The sequence below is a fragment of the Thalia democratica genome, chromosome 5, assembly GCF_965202585.1.
Source record: "Thalia democratica chromosome 5, ktThaDemo2.hap1.1, whole genome shotgun sequence".
Taxonomy (NCBI): Eukaryota; Metazoa; Chordata; class Thaliacea; order Salpida; family Salpidae; genus Thalia; species Thalia democratica.
In genome coordinates, this window is record NC_139169.1 from 37304975 (window position 1) to 37320393 (window position 15419).

A 15419-nucleotide genomic window follows, 5' to 3' on the forward strand; every position below is an offset into this window, starting at 1 on the left:
AAGAAAAGTGATTTTAAGAAAAATAAACTAAAAAAAAGTTTAAGTTCTAATAGAAAAATTATTCATTTGACTAGTTTCTTGTAAAGTTGTGATGTTCCCTTAAGCTTTGTTATATAATGTTGTTTTTCCAAGAGAATAAATTGCAGTGTCTACAGATGATACAGTGTCTTAAAGGCCATTAGCTAAATAAGTCAAAAAATACATAAAAAATTGCTACTTAAAATTTGTATTGCTTTAAGCATTCTTTTCTGTAGTTTGTAAGTTGCAACTACTATTTTAAATAAATTTCACTAACCAATATTTTTTGGAAGATTAGTCGTAGAGTCCGGTGATGGCGTTTCAGGGAAATTATATTTTTTAGTGGCTGACAGTACTGCACTAAACCCAGAAAACGTTGAGTCACTATCTGACTGAAACTGGAGTAGAAGGTCGTTAGTTTTGGTTTCAATCGTTCCAAAACCGGATATCTCGGTTATAAGACGGCGAGATTCAGATGAAACGTCAAACAAGTTGAGGTTGTCAAACTCCTTTTCAATGTCAAAATGAGTGACTTTAAGGTTGAAAGTAAAGTCGTGGTGGCATCGAACAAACCACCTAAATGATATATATATGACAAAACTTTAAAATTTTGTTTATTAGTCGACATTTTTCACTTTATTCCAAATAAAACGGAGTTAATATATAATATAATTTAATTATAATATATAATGTTTAAATTAAAGTTAACTTTAAGTGTTATCTATACTTTAATATTAAAAACTATAACATCAAAGCTTGTCATTTCTTTATAAATTTTTCAAATAATCTGGTATCACTATAATGTGTTGAAAAAAACTATAGGTAATTATTTTAAGAAAAAAAAAACTTACAGATGTTTTGAATTGCTCGGATAGTTTGTTACATTGAAGTTGGCGGAAGAAATAATCACTTCTACTTTCTGAGGATCTTCAGTGTCCAAGAAAAGTTCGCTCGAAAACTTATTCATCTTTTTTCTGTTATAATTACCTCCAATGACGCTGTAGCTAAAACCAAACGTTGCTTCTTCGTCTGTTGAAAGCGACATCTTTGCCAAAGCAGCTTTATTTTCGTCCTTGAAAAGTTCATCTGGAAAATTATTGTCATAAAATTTAGGTAAAGTACAAAATAAGTAGAATTCGAGTTTTTTTCTCGATTTAAAGTGTAATAAAAAGTATTTTGGTAATGACGGAGAATAACGTATATGAAGCTTTAAAAACAGCTGAGCTTGCACTTTTTATATAAATCAGCAGCATTGACTTAAAAAGCTAAAACCAAGTTATAAATGATTAAGTTATAATAACGTTTATATAACATAATTGAGGTTTATTTACATACATACATAACTATGTTTCGGTAATACGCACCTAATCATGTATAAAAAGCTGAAAAACAAAATACAAGTGACAATGCTTAACGTAAAGTAAAGTAAAAGAAAAATATAAGAACACAAATCTTTAAACTAAACAAAAATTTACAAAAAATTGCAAAACTTTAGTATAAATATATAGTAAAGCATTTCAAACTGAGGAAAACATGACATAAACTGAGAAAAACATAATAATATTATGAAGTTCTAAACAAACCTTCACACTAATTGATTAAACAGAAAAAACAAAAACTTTAGTAAAGTTATTAAAAGTAAAAGCAGAGGATATAACAGTAACATATTAGTTAGAATTAAATTTATTTCAATTATGAGTTTGTTTTTACATCTGCTATTTATTTTTGATAGAATTTTTTTTTATAAAAACTAACTACTTGAGTTAGATTTTTGACTTTTTCCTTATGTAAACAGTGATCAAACATTATAATATAATATAACATTATAATATACTATGTTGGCTCTACCAGTAGATTTCACAGATATAAATATTATCAACGTGGTACTTTATTGACCAGTAAAAAGGGAAAATATAAACTAAAGAATTTCACAGAAATCGCCAATATATTTTGAAAACTCCAAAGCGATAGCAAACAATATGAATTTACCTGCTCATTATGTGACCTTAAAAGACTTAAATATGTTTAAAAAAGCATCACTGAACAGAAGAAATGAACATGTTAATGAATTACCAATAAAGTTTATATTTCTTCTTTCAAACTAAACTTTAATATTTTAAACATCAAATAAGGTTTATTTTGTTCTATTTTCGACAGTAAACACTGTTTTTAAATTTGTTTTACATATGGGAAAACTCAAAACTAATTTTCAAGTGATTAGTTTATATAACGCTTGTTGCAATTACTAAAACATAGTGGGTGTAAAAAGAAACTTTTAGTCTAATTTTATTTAAACTTTTATTAATTTATTGTTGTAATTTCCCTCAAAATTACTTTAACAATTAGAGAAAGTATACTTATAAAATTAACTTGTATAACTATTTTTCATATTTTTTTAAACTAGTTGATTATCATAAGTATTGAATTATATTTTACCCTAGTTTAAAACTGATTATTGTAAATTGCGAAAACTTTGTCAAGTTTATAAACTTTAATTATTCTATCTTTACAACATGTCAACAACTACCACTTTTTGCAGCTTTTCAAACATAATTAAGTGCCAAAAAGTTTAGATAAATCTCAATTATAAAAAGTAATTACCGTTTTAAGATAAACTTTGTCTCTGATTAAGTATACCATATACCATTAAACTTATGTAACACTATAGAAAAGGGTTTACAAAAAATCTTCCAAAAATATTTTTCAATACTAAACTACATTCTTTACTTACCAGAAAAAATCGACGATTTCCTCATGTTTGATTGCATCTTGTTACTTGTTTCTTTGCTTTTAATAGAATTAAAGCTTGTCAATTCCGTGTTTTCATCTAAGTAGACGGAAAATCTGGTCACTACTGAAGATTTTCCTGAATTTTCAACCCTCACATTCACAAAATCATTTTGTACATGAGTAATTTCATTCTGTAAGAGAATTTTTTTTTAAAGCTCTAAGTGCTTTATATTAAAGAAGTATTTAAACTTCATGAAATATAAGTAAATTCAGCAACTAACTTTATTATAAAATATTTAACTTGTAGTGTGTTTACACATATTATTTCTCACGTAGATAAAAAAAATATAGCTATTTCTTGCAGTTAAATATGCAATGAAAACTTTTTTAAAACGATTTATTTACTTTATTGCTAATATTTATTTTATTAACTAAAATGCAATGAAAATCCTAGAACAAAGAAAACTAACTGAGTTGTAGCCAAATTGCCTCTGATTTTTATTGGTAAAAACTGGGTTAGCTTTCAATGAAGTTACCACAAGAAATAAAAACAGTATGTGGTTAAACATGTTCTTCTTTGTTCAAACGTCTATTTAACTCTTAATGCTAAAAATAAAAACTGTGGTAGATTTTCTTACTAGTTTACTAGTTGCTTAAAATTTTAAATGATTATAACATCTGCGTAGCTACCACTTTCAAAAAAGATAACCGAATAATAAGGTAGATGTCATTTAGTTTTAAAAAACAAAAATTGTTGATTATTTGAAAAAATAACTTTAATATACTCTTACTAAACACTTAAAAAACTTTATTTTTATAACTTAATTTAAGAGTTTGACTTCAATTTGATTTTTTTTTAATTTAAATGTTACAATGTTATATTAATAATGATATGAAGGTTTGAACAACTTAGAATCACACCTTTAATATTATGACATTATTTATAACTAAAATTAATCTTAATATTAAATTTTTATAATTATTAGTAATTGTTGGTGGATTATTATAAGTAATATAGAAACTAGTGATTAAATTTAAAACTAATCACTACTCATGTTACATTGTCATAAACAATGAACCTTAAAGTGTTGTAAGGCTGTTACATAGATACTTAAAGTTTTAAAATCGATTAAAAATAAACGATAGTAATTTTTCTTATGTACTTAGGTTTATATACTTTCTATATTGTTTTAAAGTAGTATTTTTGGTAATCATTATTAAGCACAAATAAACTTTAAAAACCAAAGCTTTGTAACTTAATATCAACTATTTATAGTTCAAAAGAAAAAAAAATTGATAAAAATATTTATATTACTAAAAATACGCTAAAACTATGTTTTTGTATGAACATAATTCAAAATGTGCAAGTGTTTTTTTATATAGTATCAACTTTCTTAAGTGTATGTTTATTTTATTAAAGTTTTTACATAAAAGTGCTATGTATGTTATCTTTTTAAGTTTAAATAAATCTTTTTTTCAATTTGTAATGAAGTAAGTTAGACACGAAATATTTAACGTTTTTTTGAATTGAAAAAGTTATTAATACTAACTTCAATATCAACAACATAAACGTTATCACCGTAGAAGGTGTAATGAAAGTGTAAGTAGCTAAAATAAACTAAAAATTTTGAATTTTTCAATAAGGAAGAATTAACTATAAGGAGACTAAAGAATAACTGGATGAATTACTTGTAAAGGGGTGCTATCTAAAAAAAATGGGCGAACATTTGATAAATTTTTGCCAAGTGGGCAACTATGCAAAAAAAATGAATTTGAGAAACTCTGGTTTAAATTGTTGAGTTATTATGGCTTATACGTAGCATGTAACGTATTAGTAAAAATAATTTACCAAATAGTATTAATATAAGAAACAGTGATTTATAAACTTAAATTTAACTTTTAAAATATAGAATCAGTTCACTTAAAATAAGTCAGGTAGAAAAAAGATGTAGTTTTAATTAATGTGATAGTATTTTACTATATCTAAGATTATAAATCATTTTTTATCGTTTATTATATTACGCTTTAATTATATTGTTTTAAAAGATTGAAACTAATTAAAACTTAATGTATGGATACCGTTCAATAAATATATATAACTAATACTAAGTTGCGCTTGTCAAGTTTTCTCATAAGTTTGTCAAATCTCTAGAAAAGTTTTTCCAAGCTTTAAAACACAAGGTGCAAAGGGGTCAAAGAGGGAGGAAATAACTATTTAAGGGGCCATAAAGCTTTTTAAAAACTCACTTATAGAGCTGATGGTAAAGAGCAAAAAACGACAAAGTGAAGACAAAATAAGCAGAAAAATATTTTGTATTGGTAAAAACTAAAAACTATAAAGCATAGAAAATTTTGTATATTATATTTTCATTCATCTGTATTTATAGAAAATTGACTGCATAAAAAATAATAAAAATTATATTATTCAAAAAGTAAATCTTAAAAAAAACTTTAACCTTTATAAAATGTTTCTTTTAGCTTTACTCAAAATTTATTTGTATTGAAATTTTATATTTGTTTGAGAGTATTTTTATGTAACTATCATTCGTAAAGGGTAGTGGTTTTCAAAATATTTGGATTATATTTTATGTTTCCTTGGTTTAAAAATACAAGGACTGTAACCAAGTAAATACAGTTTTTTGGTTTTTAAACGATCGCTTGTGGCGCTATAGTACTACTTATCGAATAGAAACTTTATAAAATTGTAAGAAAATTGTAATTTTTTGTTTATTAGTTTTATTTTTTGCGCGGTAAGTCAGTTGTCAGATTGCATATCTAGTTGCTGAATGCTGACACTCTTTTTATGCTTACATATTATTTTTACCTTTATGTTTAAAATTCTAAAAACAAACTATGCAATATGTAGACTATAGTTAACAAGCTTTTAATATGTTACAAGCTAAAGTTTTTATAAGACTTCGTGTTTAATATAAAATACTAGTGTTTCATTTTAAAGCAAACCTTAACTTTGTAATAATAGTATAAAAGTAATTTTAAAAATACTTTTAACTCATTTTACATAACATTTTAACGAAGGTAAAAACTTTAACTTTTATATATTCAACATAAAACTGTTTGTATAAATCTAGCAACATAAATGAGCTCCAGGCTTTTATAAAATTTTTGTTAAGCTTAAATTACTTTTAGTTAGTAAAGTATAGATATTTATAAATACTGATAAATAAATTGCCTTTTTTCTAAAGCTCCATTAACTTAATAGATTATTTAAAATTTACCTAATTAGTTTTCAAAACACACATTGATTTGAATATCGCAATAAAAAATATGTTAAGTTCCTTTTATTTCTACATCTATGTGTGTCGCAACTTTTTAATAAGTATGTATGTGTTATAGAATTTATATATAGACTGTTACCTTTTCTATCTGTTTAGCCTTTTTATTCTTTTAAAGTTTCAAGAAACATCATAACTTTAAGTTTTACTAGTAAAACTTTTATTTGATTATTTTAAAACGATAGTTTCAAAAGCTTTATGACTCATGTTTGCATTTTTTAGTTTTTAAGCTTAATTAATATAAAAACTTGAATATCATTTAGATCAGTAGTCGGCACGCTGATCAAAACCTTTATACACTAAAATGCAAAAAATAGTTCTTTTAAAAATAATTAAAGACTATATCTAAAAAAAATGTTGTACTTTTGAAAAATAAAAAAGACGTTTGTTTGTCTACAGGCCATTTTTTTTCGAAGTTTTTATTTAATTACAAATATTCAAAAACTACTAAAAATAACTTTATTTGTAAGCTTTTTTCATCCATATGTTTTCATAAAACATTTAAAGTTCTGCAAAAGTAGAAAAAAAACGTGTAGATATTTAAAAGACCTACATACGTGTATACTTTTTTTTGTTCAAAATATACACTAATATTGAAGTTAAGGTCCCTTGAATATCTTTTAAGTACTAGAATTGTCCGAGTTTGATTTGTCATGCACCCAAAATTCTTGAGGTTTCATGTAATGAAAATATATTTTCATAGGACTCAACAAGTTTTAACTCCTAACAGTGGGAATGTCCCAAACAAAATATTAATTTTTGGGAGGTAAAGTTTTATCTTTCATTAAAATTAACTAAAGTGTAGTTTGCTTTTTAGCAACTAATATCCTGTTTTGGAGAAACTTTACTTGATATTCTAGTGGAAAGTGAACGCTTGTTTATCGATGAAACCTTTAAGCTTTCTCCGCCAAAATTTTCACAAGTAGCTGTAGCCATAGCCAAAAAAAGAGAACTGGCGGCACCTGTACTGTATTGCTTGTTACAAGTTAGACTACTTCCAGTAATTTTTAAATGTAACAAAAAAAACTAGTTTTAATATGTGAAACTTAAGTCAAATATGTTTTTTATAAAAAATTAAATGAATATTATTTTAGGGATTTTTTTCATATCAAATTAAATTTGCCAATAACACTCTAAAACAAATTGTAACGCACATACATTGCAATGTTTCAAATGGTCAAAAAAAAGTGATGACCCGTGCTTTACTGAAACCTACCCCAAAAACTTAGGTCTATGGATCTGGTGTACGAAAAAATCTTTCAGTTATCGAAAGCATTTTTTGACAACTTTTTTTTAATTTTGTTAAGAAAACAAATGAAATTTAAAAGTATTGTGTTAGTAAAAATAAAATAGTAATTAACTTAATTTATATTAACAAAAAAGAAACCATAAACTTAAATTTATTCGATTTTTTTTTAATGAGCGTGTTTAAAACATAAAAGACAATAAAGGAAGGTTTGTGAAAAATAAAATATTTTAATATAGAGAAGTGAGGTCAAAATGTTTTGTTTTAACTATTGTGAATACTATATACTTGAATTTAAAATTATTAATAATCTTCATAAAATTCGTCTTGTGCACATCCGTAGTTCTCAAGTCCAAGATCGTCGTTGTTTTCATAAGAATAATCGTCAAGGATATCATCAAAATGTCCCTCAATCAGAGAGTTTTCACCAAAAAAGGAAACTTTTTCACGATTTTTCTTAAGAGAATTTTGGTTCATATCCTCGGATATTTGATCTCCTTCAAGCGAAGAAGATCTGGGTTTCTTGCGCGAAGAGGACTTCTTGTTTATGTTTCTTATTGGCGCGAAGGTCCTCTTCCTGTTGTAAACAATACCTTTTATTTGCGAGGAAACTTTCTGACAACTGGAGCTGCTAGATGTTTTTAAACTTGATGCTTTTTCTTCAACAGTTGGCTTCACAGATGAATTTCCTGTTTCTTTTGTGTCACCTAAAGCGTACGGCAAGAACATCCTATTCAGAACGTCATAGTCGACTTTGTTGCTTTTAGCAGTTTTCTGGTAAATGCTTAGGCTTTCTGCAGCGCTTCTGCTGGCACTGTAGTCAACGGGTTTCCTTCTTTTCCTCTTTACTTTTCCTTGTTGCTCATTTTTCTTCGCTATAATTTCTAATCTCTTTAAATGCTCTCCGTAATCGGGATTGTTTTCCTCCCATATTTTAGTTCTTTGCTTGATCTGTTCCCTAGAAAGTATCATCTGATCGATTTCATCTTCATCAATACCGTCCAAGTCAAGCTTGCCATCCAGCTTGTCAACATCTGAAACTTGTTTCTTTTGTGGTGGTTTCCCTATTCCGATCATTTCATCCGACATTCCACACTTCATGTTCATTATAGAGTTCCAAAATTGCTCCTCAGTCTCAACTACAGTAGCATCTGTAGGAATAGTCTGAGATGCGAACGCTAAAAAATTACTTTTTTTCTTAAAAACTTTATCTGCAACAGCGTTAGAATTTTCAGAATTACATAACTGCCGTAGGAGCTTTTTGTGTCGTTTTTCTTTATTGACATTTTTTTTACTATGTAACTGTAGTATCTCGTTTTGTATTATGCAAGAATTTTCATTAATTTCCTTCAGTTCCTTGTCTTCTAGTTTAACGGTAAAAGATGGAGGATCGTGTTCTTTTTCTAAATCTGCTTCATTCATGAAATCTTCGATGCTCAGCTGTGACGACTCCGTCCTCCCAAACTCTTTCATCCTCTTTTTGATGGTAACTTCGCCAATTTTTACCACACCAACGATGTCGCTCGGCTTTATGTAGAAACCATGCGACCTACCGGCTAAAATCAATGCAGCACCGCAGATACCGTTCGGCTTTCTTCCGTAAGTAATCCAGTCTATTTTCATTCTGCGCACAATTCTGCTGGCGGTCAATGTAACAACTTGTCGGTACTTGCCGAAATCAAGCATCTCGGCGTATCTGTCGATCAGAAGCGAGGGTTCCAAAATGGATTGTTGAAAGCATAAATTCTCCATGACAAGCAGGTAGATTTTACCCAGCGTGAAGAGGTTGATCTTGAAGTAATCGCTAAAGTCCAAGAGCATGTACGGCGACTGGTGATAATTTGGATCTTCAGGCGACGCGAAGGATTGCTTGCACACGATGTAAAGGCACACCGCTATTTTGACATCCATGCTCCTACTTATACCGTGAGTTCCGCACAGTTTGAACAACCTCATCGCCTTCAACACGTTGCTATCGGCTATCTTGAGCTTTATACAAGCCCCCCTGGTCTTTGACTCGGCCACTTTTAAAATTTCCTTCTTGTAACTGCTCCTGCCTCCCATTCTCAGGTTAGAGTCGTACGCCGGGACGTGCCCTTCTGCGCCGACGGTTCTTCCCGCCAGCCTGGTGCTTCCGTCGTTCATTTCTTGGAAGGACACCGTGTTTGCGATTCGCTGTGTCCCGACCACCATGCCGCACTGGCTGCACACCACCTCTCCGGTTTTTTCATTCTCGATGCACTCCGCCGAGCCGCATTGACATCTGATGTTTTTGCTTGAAGCAGTCGCACTCGGCATGCCGGTTTTGAACATACTAGGATTTTTTACAGCACCAAGTTTGCTCATTGTGAGCTTACTTGACTTTTTTGGGACAAATTTGCTTTTTTTGATGCTGCTTAGTCTTTTGATGTCCATGTTGTTTCTTCTGGTTCACTTTTGATAAAATTTTGTTATAAAACCTTTAAAAGTATAAGATTTTTTTTCATATGTTTATAACTTATTTCAAATATATATCAAAAGATGTTACTCTTAGCTCAAATAAAATTTTAAAGTGTCTTATAATATAATACAGTATCATTTTTGAACTATTTTTGAGCATTCCATAAACATCAATTTTTTAATAGCTATTTATAATGCAATATTTTAACAAAGTTCTTAATTTTATACTTATTATTTAAAGTAAACTTCAAAATATTTAACATAATTAACTTTATTTAAGTTTTTAATTGTAATTAGAAACGTTATCATAATAAAAACAAAAATTTAGTTATACAATTGAAAGTTTTCATAATTTTGTTAAAAAATTAATTACTTTCATAATTTTGTAAAATATTGTTTTAAAACATACACATCACAAAACATGTAAAGCAGAAAGGTAGCTAGCTCAAAAAGTTATGAATCTGCAAAACACATAAAAACAAAAGGGATGAGGTATGATGACGTAATGGGGGATACATAGCAATCTACGTTTTCTTAATAGATGTAACGACTTATTTAGCTAAATCTACTCTGGTCCTGCGCGAGTTTAACTTGTCACTACCAGTCTTTTTGTTCTCGCGTTGTATTGAACTTTTTAACAACGCAGTTCGTGATTTTTAATTCACATTCTTTTACAATAAATAAATATGTATCTTTTAAAAATATTATTTTACAATGCTTTGGATTTTGATAAAAAGAATCTGAACTGAGTTAAATGTATATAGTTTAAATGTATTTAATTTTTTAAATTTTTAGACACTACAAGTTCTAAAGAGTGTTTATATTTAAAAATTAAGTAACAGGAGGGCAAAATTATGTATAAAAAAATACTAAAAGCTAATAAAGCAGAGTTTTTAAGCTAAAGAGTTAAAACAAAAGCACGTTTTCTTTTTGCAGTCTTGTTTACGTTTCCGCAAATTTGCAGAAACATACCAAGCTACGTGCCTGATGCATCCTGATGCATAGTATAGTTTCTTAAATACTTCCAAGAAAAAAATAATAAAGAATACAGTAATCTTCCATTTAAGTACGCTCTATGAACAAAATCAAAAAGTGTTGAAAAATAAACTAGTTTATTATATTATGGGTTACAAGGCTATTATCATTGCATATATGTTTTCCTAGTTTATTATTGCTTTTGAAGTATATGACCCATACAAGTTTTACCTAAACTCTTAGCAACCCTATTTGAGGGATTTCTTGCTCAAGTGCTTAGAGTTTAGGTAAAACTTGTATGGGTCATATATTTTAAAAGCAATAATAAACTGGGAAAAATATCACAACATCATAAAACATAACTATACAAATCTGTTAAAAATAAAAGTTCATAAAAAAATGTTTTATTTTTGCATAAAAGGTTGTATATCTGAAAAACAAAAATCGTGTAAAATTGGAATTTTTTTGAAAAGTTTATTTAGGCTATGGTATAAAAAAAGAAATTAAAAATATATTTTAAAAAAAAGTTTAAAACATCATTAAAATCATTTTAATAAATATGTTTTAAAAAAAAATTTGAAAAAAAATTCTAACAGCTAGCATTGTTCTTTTCTTCCTTTTCTCTCAAAGTTAAAAACGTTTAAATTCAGTAAAGCGCCAGTTTTTTGGCCAGTTAGTTTTTAGCTTGTAATAATAACTTATATTGCTTAAAAGGTTGTGTTCGCCTCGTACTTCTTGTACGAAGGCAACTGTTTTTTATATTAACCTTTGAATTGAAGTAGTTATTTGTATAGTTTGCTTTATGTCTATCGCAGTTTATATTCATCGTAATACAGCTTTTATTTCTAGAACTCGATTTCTTTATATATAATTAGTTAAAGCATTCTAACAATCTAACTATTTAATTAGGCTAAGCTTAAAATATAGTCTAAGTTTAGTTCGCAATTCATTAAGTTGACTTAGCTAAACAATTTAGCTAAGTCATTTCTAAACATTTAAATAACATCACCGATAAAGTTATAACTCACGGAGTCAGATAATAACCAGCTTCGCGTAAAAATTTTCTTTTCGGTCGATTGTTAAAATATTATTATTTTTTAAGAAAAGGTTGTATAAATAAAAAATAGAAAAAAACACAAAATTTTAAATGGGCCCCACTCAAAAAGTCAAACCCCAATTTAATGGATTTTTTTTTAATTAAAGACAAAGGACCTTTCTCTAGAATAAAAAAAAATTAATTAGCTATTAAGATAAGGAAAATAATTGAGTTTTAAGTTTGGACTTTTTATGAAATTCCTAAAAAACGCTCTCAAGCTAAGTTCACGCTCGTGTTACATAAATTCTAATGAATGACAAAAAGTAGTTGTCTTCAGTATTCATAGTTGGCAGATTATTGACAAGTTACATAAGCATGACATTCAAAGTTAAAACAAACAAACTTTTATTTAGTGTTTAGAACTCTTTACTAAAATTATTGTTCGAAAAACATTTTGACAGTAATTAAAATCATAATACATCTTTTTATTTGATTTATGGTTTCACAGCCTTCTCTAACACTATTATTATTGTTATTGTTTATTAAATGAATAAAAATAATAATTACTAAACTTAGTAAAAGAGCTTTTTTAATTTATATTTTAACATTCAAGCACGCAAGCATTAATTAAAATAAAGTCTGTCTATTTGAGGTGTCATCTTATTGATAAATTCTATAAGTTTAGTTTTTATAAGACATTAAACTATATTTGCTTTTTAATCTAGTAACAGGGTTTTGTTTAAAAACTTACAAGTAATTAGTATAGGATTCTTAATAAGAAAATTAAGTAATTAGTATTTGAAAATTTAGACGTTAAAATATAGTTGGACAACTAATTTTTATGTTACACACACCATTTAAAATAAGAAACAGATCATCAATGAAATTTCAAAATGTAAAATAACAAGATCTTAACATTTATTAAAAAGTTCTCGATGATACAAATCTTTAAAATGATTCTAGTAGATCAATACAATACTTAAAATACTATAAAAGACATTTTAAACAGTTTTTACAAGTCCTAGTTTATTTCCTAGCAACTTGAATGTTAAAAAGCTCTTCAGTTTTTTTTTTTCTTAATTCAGTGTACTGGATAAGTAACTTCAAAACAGGTTTGCTACTATTTGTGTAAAAAAAACTATGTTTAGTGAACAAAAACCGTCTTGAAACATCTTGAGTTTTCAAAGTCTTAAATTTTTTCTTACGTTTCAAAGTTAATAAAGTCTAATTCATAAACAAAAATGGTTTAAAATAATCAAATATAGAAGTTAAGTCAATTAAATATCGTTAAAATCTTGAAAAAAAAAATTCTGAGATTATAAAATAAAAACCTAAAACTATCCTGAGCTTTTTATAAAAAAAAACAAATATATCCTAAGTTTAAAAAGATTATTATAAATATGCTGATATATAATGAGACGGTTTGAGTCATCCTGATATTTTCAATTACTTCAAAATATCCTAAATTATCAATTATTGAGTATATAGCAACACTACCAACTGCACAAATAAGTTCTAAACTATGAAGTAATTCAGTTAACAAATTTTCTTTGTTATGCAATTCTAACTAACAGTGACATGTAAGATGACGTAACTGTAAATTTTAATATAAAAGTTACTATACTATTTATTTTTTCTAAGGTTAATTAAACTTGAAGAACAAACTTTACAAAAAATAAATAGTATAACTGCTCTCCTGTTAAAAGTAGAGATCTTTCATTGTTTCTTTAAACAACCAAACTTATAATTTTATTACTATTATAAAAACATAAGCATATCACACTAATCATTTAAATAACACAATACATAATAATCAGTGTCCAAGAATTTCTATTAAATACTTAAATATAGGTTGCCAAAGGCTTAAAATAAGATCTCCAGGTGCTTAAGAAAACAAGTTTTTCGGTCTATTACTGTGTTCAGTTTAAGTTTAAGGTAAAAAAAAATTCTTAAATAGTATAACAACATTGAAAGTATACTGTAAAGCTACTTTAAATTAGTTTTTTTTGGTTAAAATAGATTGTAATGATAATTTTTTTAGATACAAGAAAAGTACTTTGTATTTAAAAAAAAATCTTAAATTTACATGTAAAAATTCCAGGTGTTACTGTTTTTTTTCGGAACTCCAGGATTTTCAAGGTTTTTTTTTTCAAAATTTCTCAAAATCAAGGTTTTTACAGATGTTTTTAGCCTAACTTTTAAAATTTAAGGTTTTTACAGGATTCCAGGTTTTTTGGTGACCCTTAAAAAAATACTCGATTAAAAATAACGTTTTAGAAAAAAAAAGTTAAAGCTAAAAAAAATAGCCTGTTATTTAAAAAATATACAAAAAAGACTATTTCAAAAAAAACTAGCTTGAGTTGTCCTGAGTTTTTTTCATCTAACAAAAACTTTAATTTATTTAGTGCAAAATATATTAAATTCAAAATAAACTTAACCTAAACACCAGGTCATGTTTACTAAAAAATCCTTTATCGTTTCGACTTGTTAAACAAATTTACTTACGGGCTGCTTTATATAAAAAACTAACACATAAGAAATTTTAAAAAACTCGTGCAAATTGTAATAAAATTATCTAGTATTATTGTGATCTAGGAAGTGCTATTGTGAACTGAAAACCAAATTATAAGCGTATTTCAAAATATTAAGTATAAAAAAACTAAATTTTATTTGTTTTGCACAAGTAATTTTCAAGTTACTTAGCGGGCCAAAATTTTACTGGATCTGGACCGTACGTTACCCATCTGAAATCTTAACTTAAACCTGACATTATAATAATCTCTGATATAACGAATTTCGGACATTTAGTAGTAAATGCTAAGTAACTTATTTCCTCCGTGTAACTGCTCCTTTCTCCCATTATCAATTTTTAAGTAACAAAAATAAACGGTACCTATTTAATTGATTATATTTTGTTATACATGAAAGTTACTAAGTTATCACAAGTCGACTAAATTAGTTGTTTAAAAATAGTTAAAATTTGTTTTAAGCTTAGCTACTTAAGTTTTAGATAAAGAAGTTCCATTAAAACAATGTGTAGTATCATTAACTTTTATTTATAAGGTATTAGCTTAACTTCCTTATAAACTTAGTGTTAAAATAAAGTTTACTTAAAAGCATATTTGAACTTGTTTGCTAATAATTAAAATTTTAACTCTTAAGAATTTTGTCTAACAATAAAGAACAATTATGAACAGCGTCATAAAGTTTTTTAATTGCACAACTTAATTTTTTAAATACGAATAAAATTAGGTTCAGATTTTGTTAGACCGAAAAAATTTTCGACAATTTTTGATCTCGATAGCTGTTTAAGCAACAATGTAATTCCTAATAAAGACCTCATTGCAATTCCATTAATATTTCGATACAAAAATTGCTAAATCAAAACTATACGTTTTCTGTAGCCAATAAAATTAATTGAATATGATTATTTTGTATGAAAATTGGATTTTACAAGCATCATGGTATTTCAGCATCAAGTATAATTGATATGTTATTTGGAATTTTTTTCTATTGTGTAATCAACAGATATATTTAAAAATTATGCTTAAAAAACATTTAGTTTTTATTTGTAGAATATTATTATTAGTAAAATTATAAAAAGTATTCATGATTCACAAAGATATATGAAAATAATTCTATCTTAATTTTTTTCGAATTTTAGAGATCCTTAAAAGATTAA

The 15419-nt window shown here is 26.9% G+C and overlaps 1 protein-coding gene across 1 annotated transcript; it reads right to left on the bottom strand.

Annotated features, from left to right (window-relative positions):
* Positions 1 to 7590: 7590 nt before the first annotated feature.
* On the bottom strand, positions 7591 to 9111 carry LOC145836482 (transcription factor IIIB 90 kDa subunit-like). The gene has a single exon (XM_082944280.1). It carries the CDS (start codon positions 9106 to 9108, stop codon positions 7591 to 7593), a length of 1518 nt encoding a protein of 505 aa, XP_082800406.1. The 5' UTR covers positions 9109 to 9111.
* Between the last annotated feature and the right edge of the window lie 6308 nt (positions 9112 to 15419).

Coding starts and splice junctions, on each gene's coding strand:
- LOC145836482 (XM_082944280.1), bottom strand. CDS start 9,108: ATGCTCTTGGACTTTAGCGATTACTTCAAGATCAACCTCTTCACGCTG.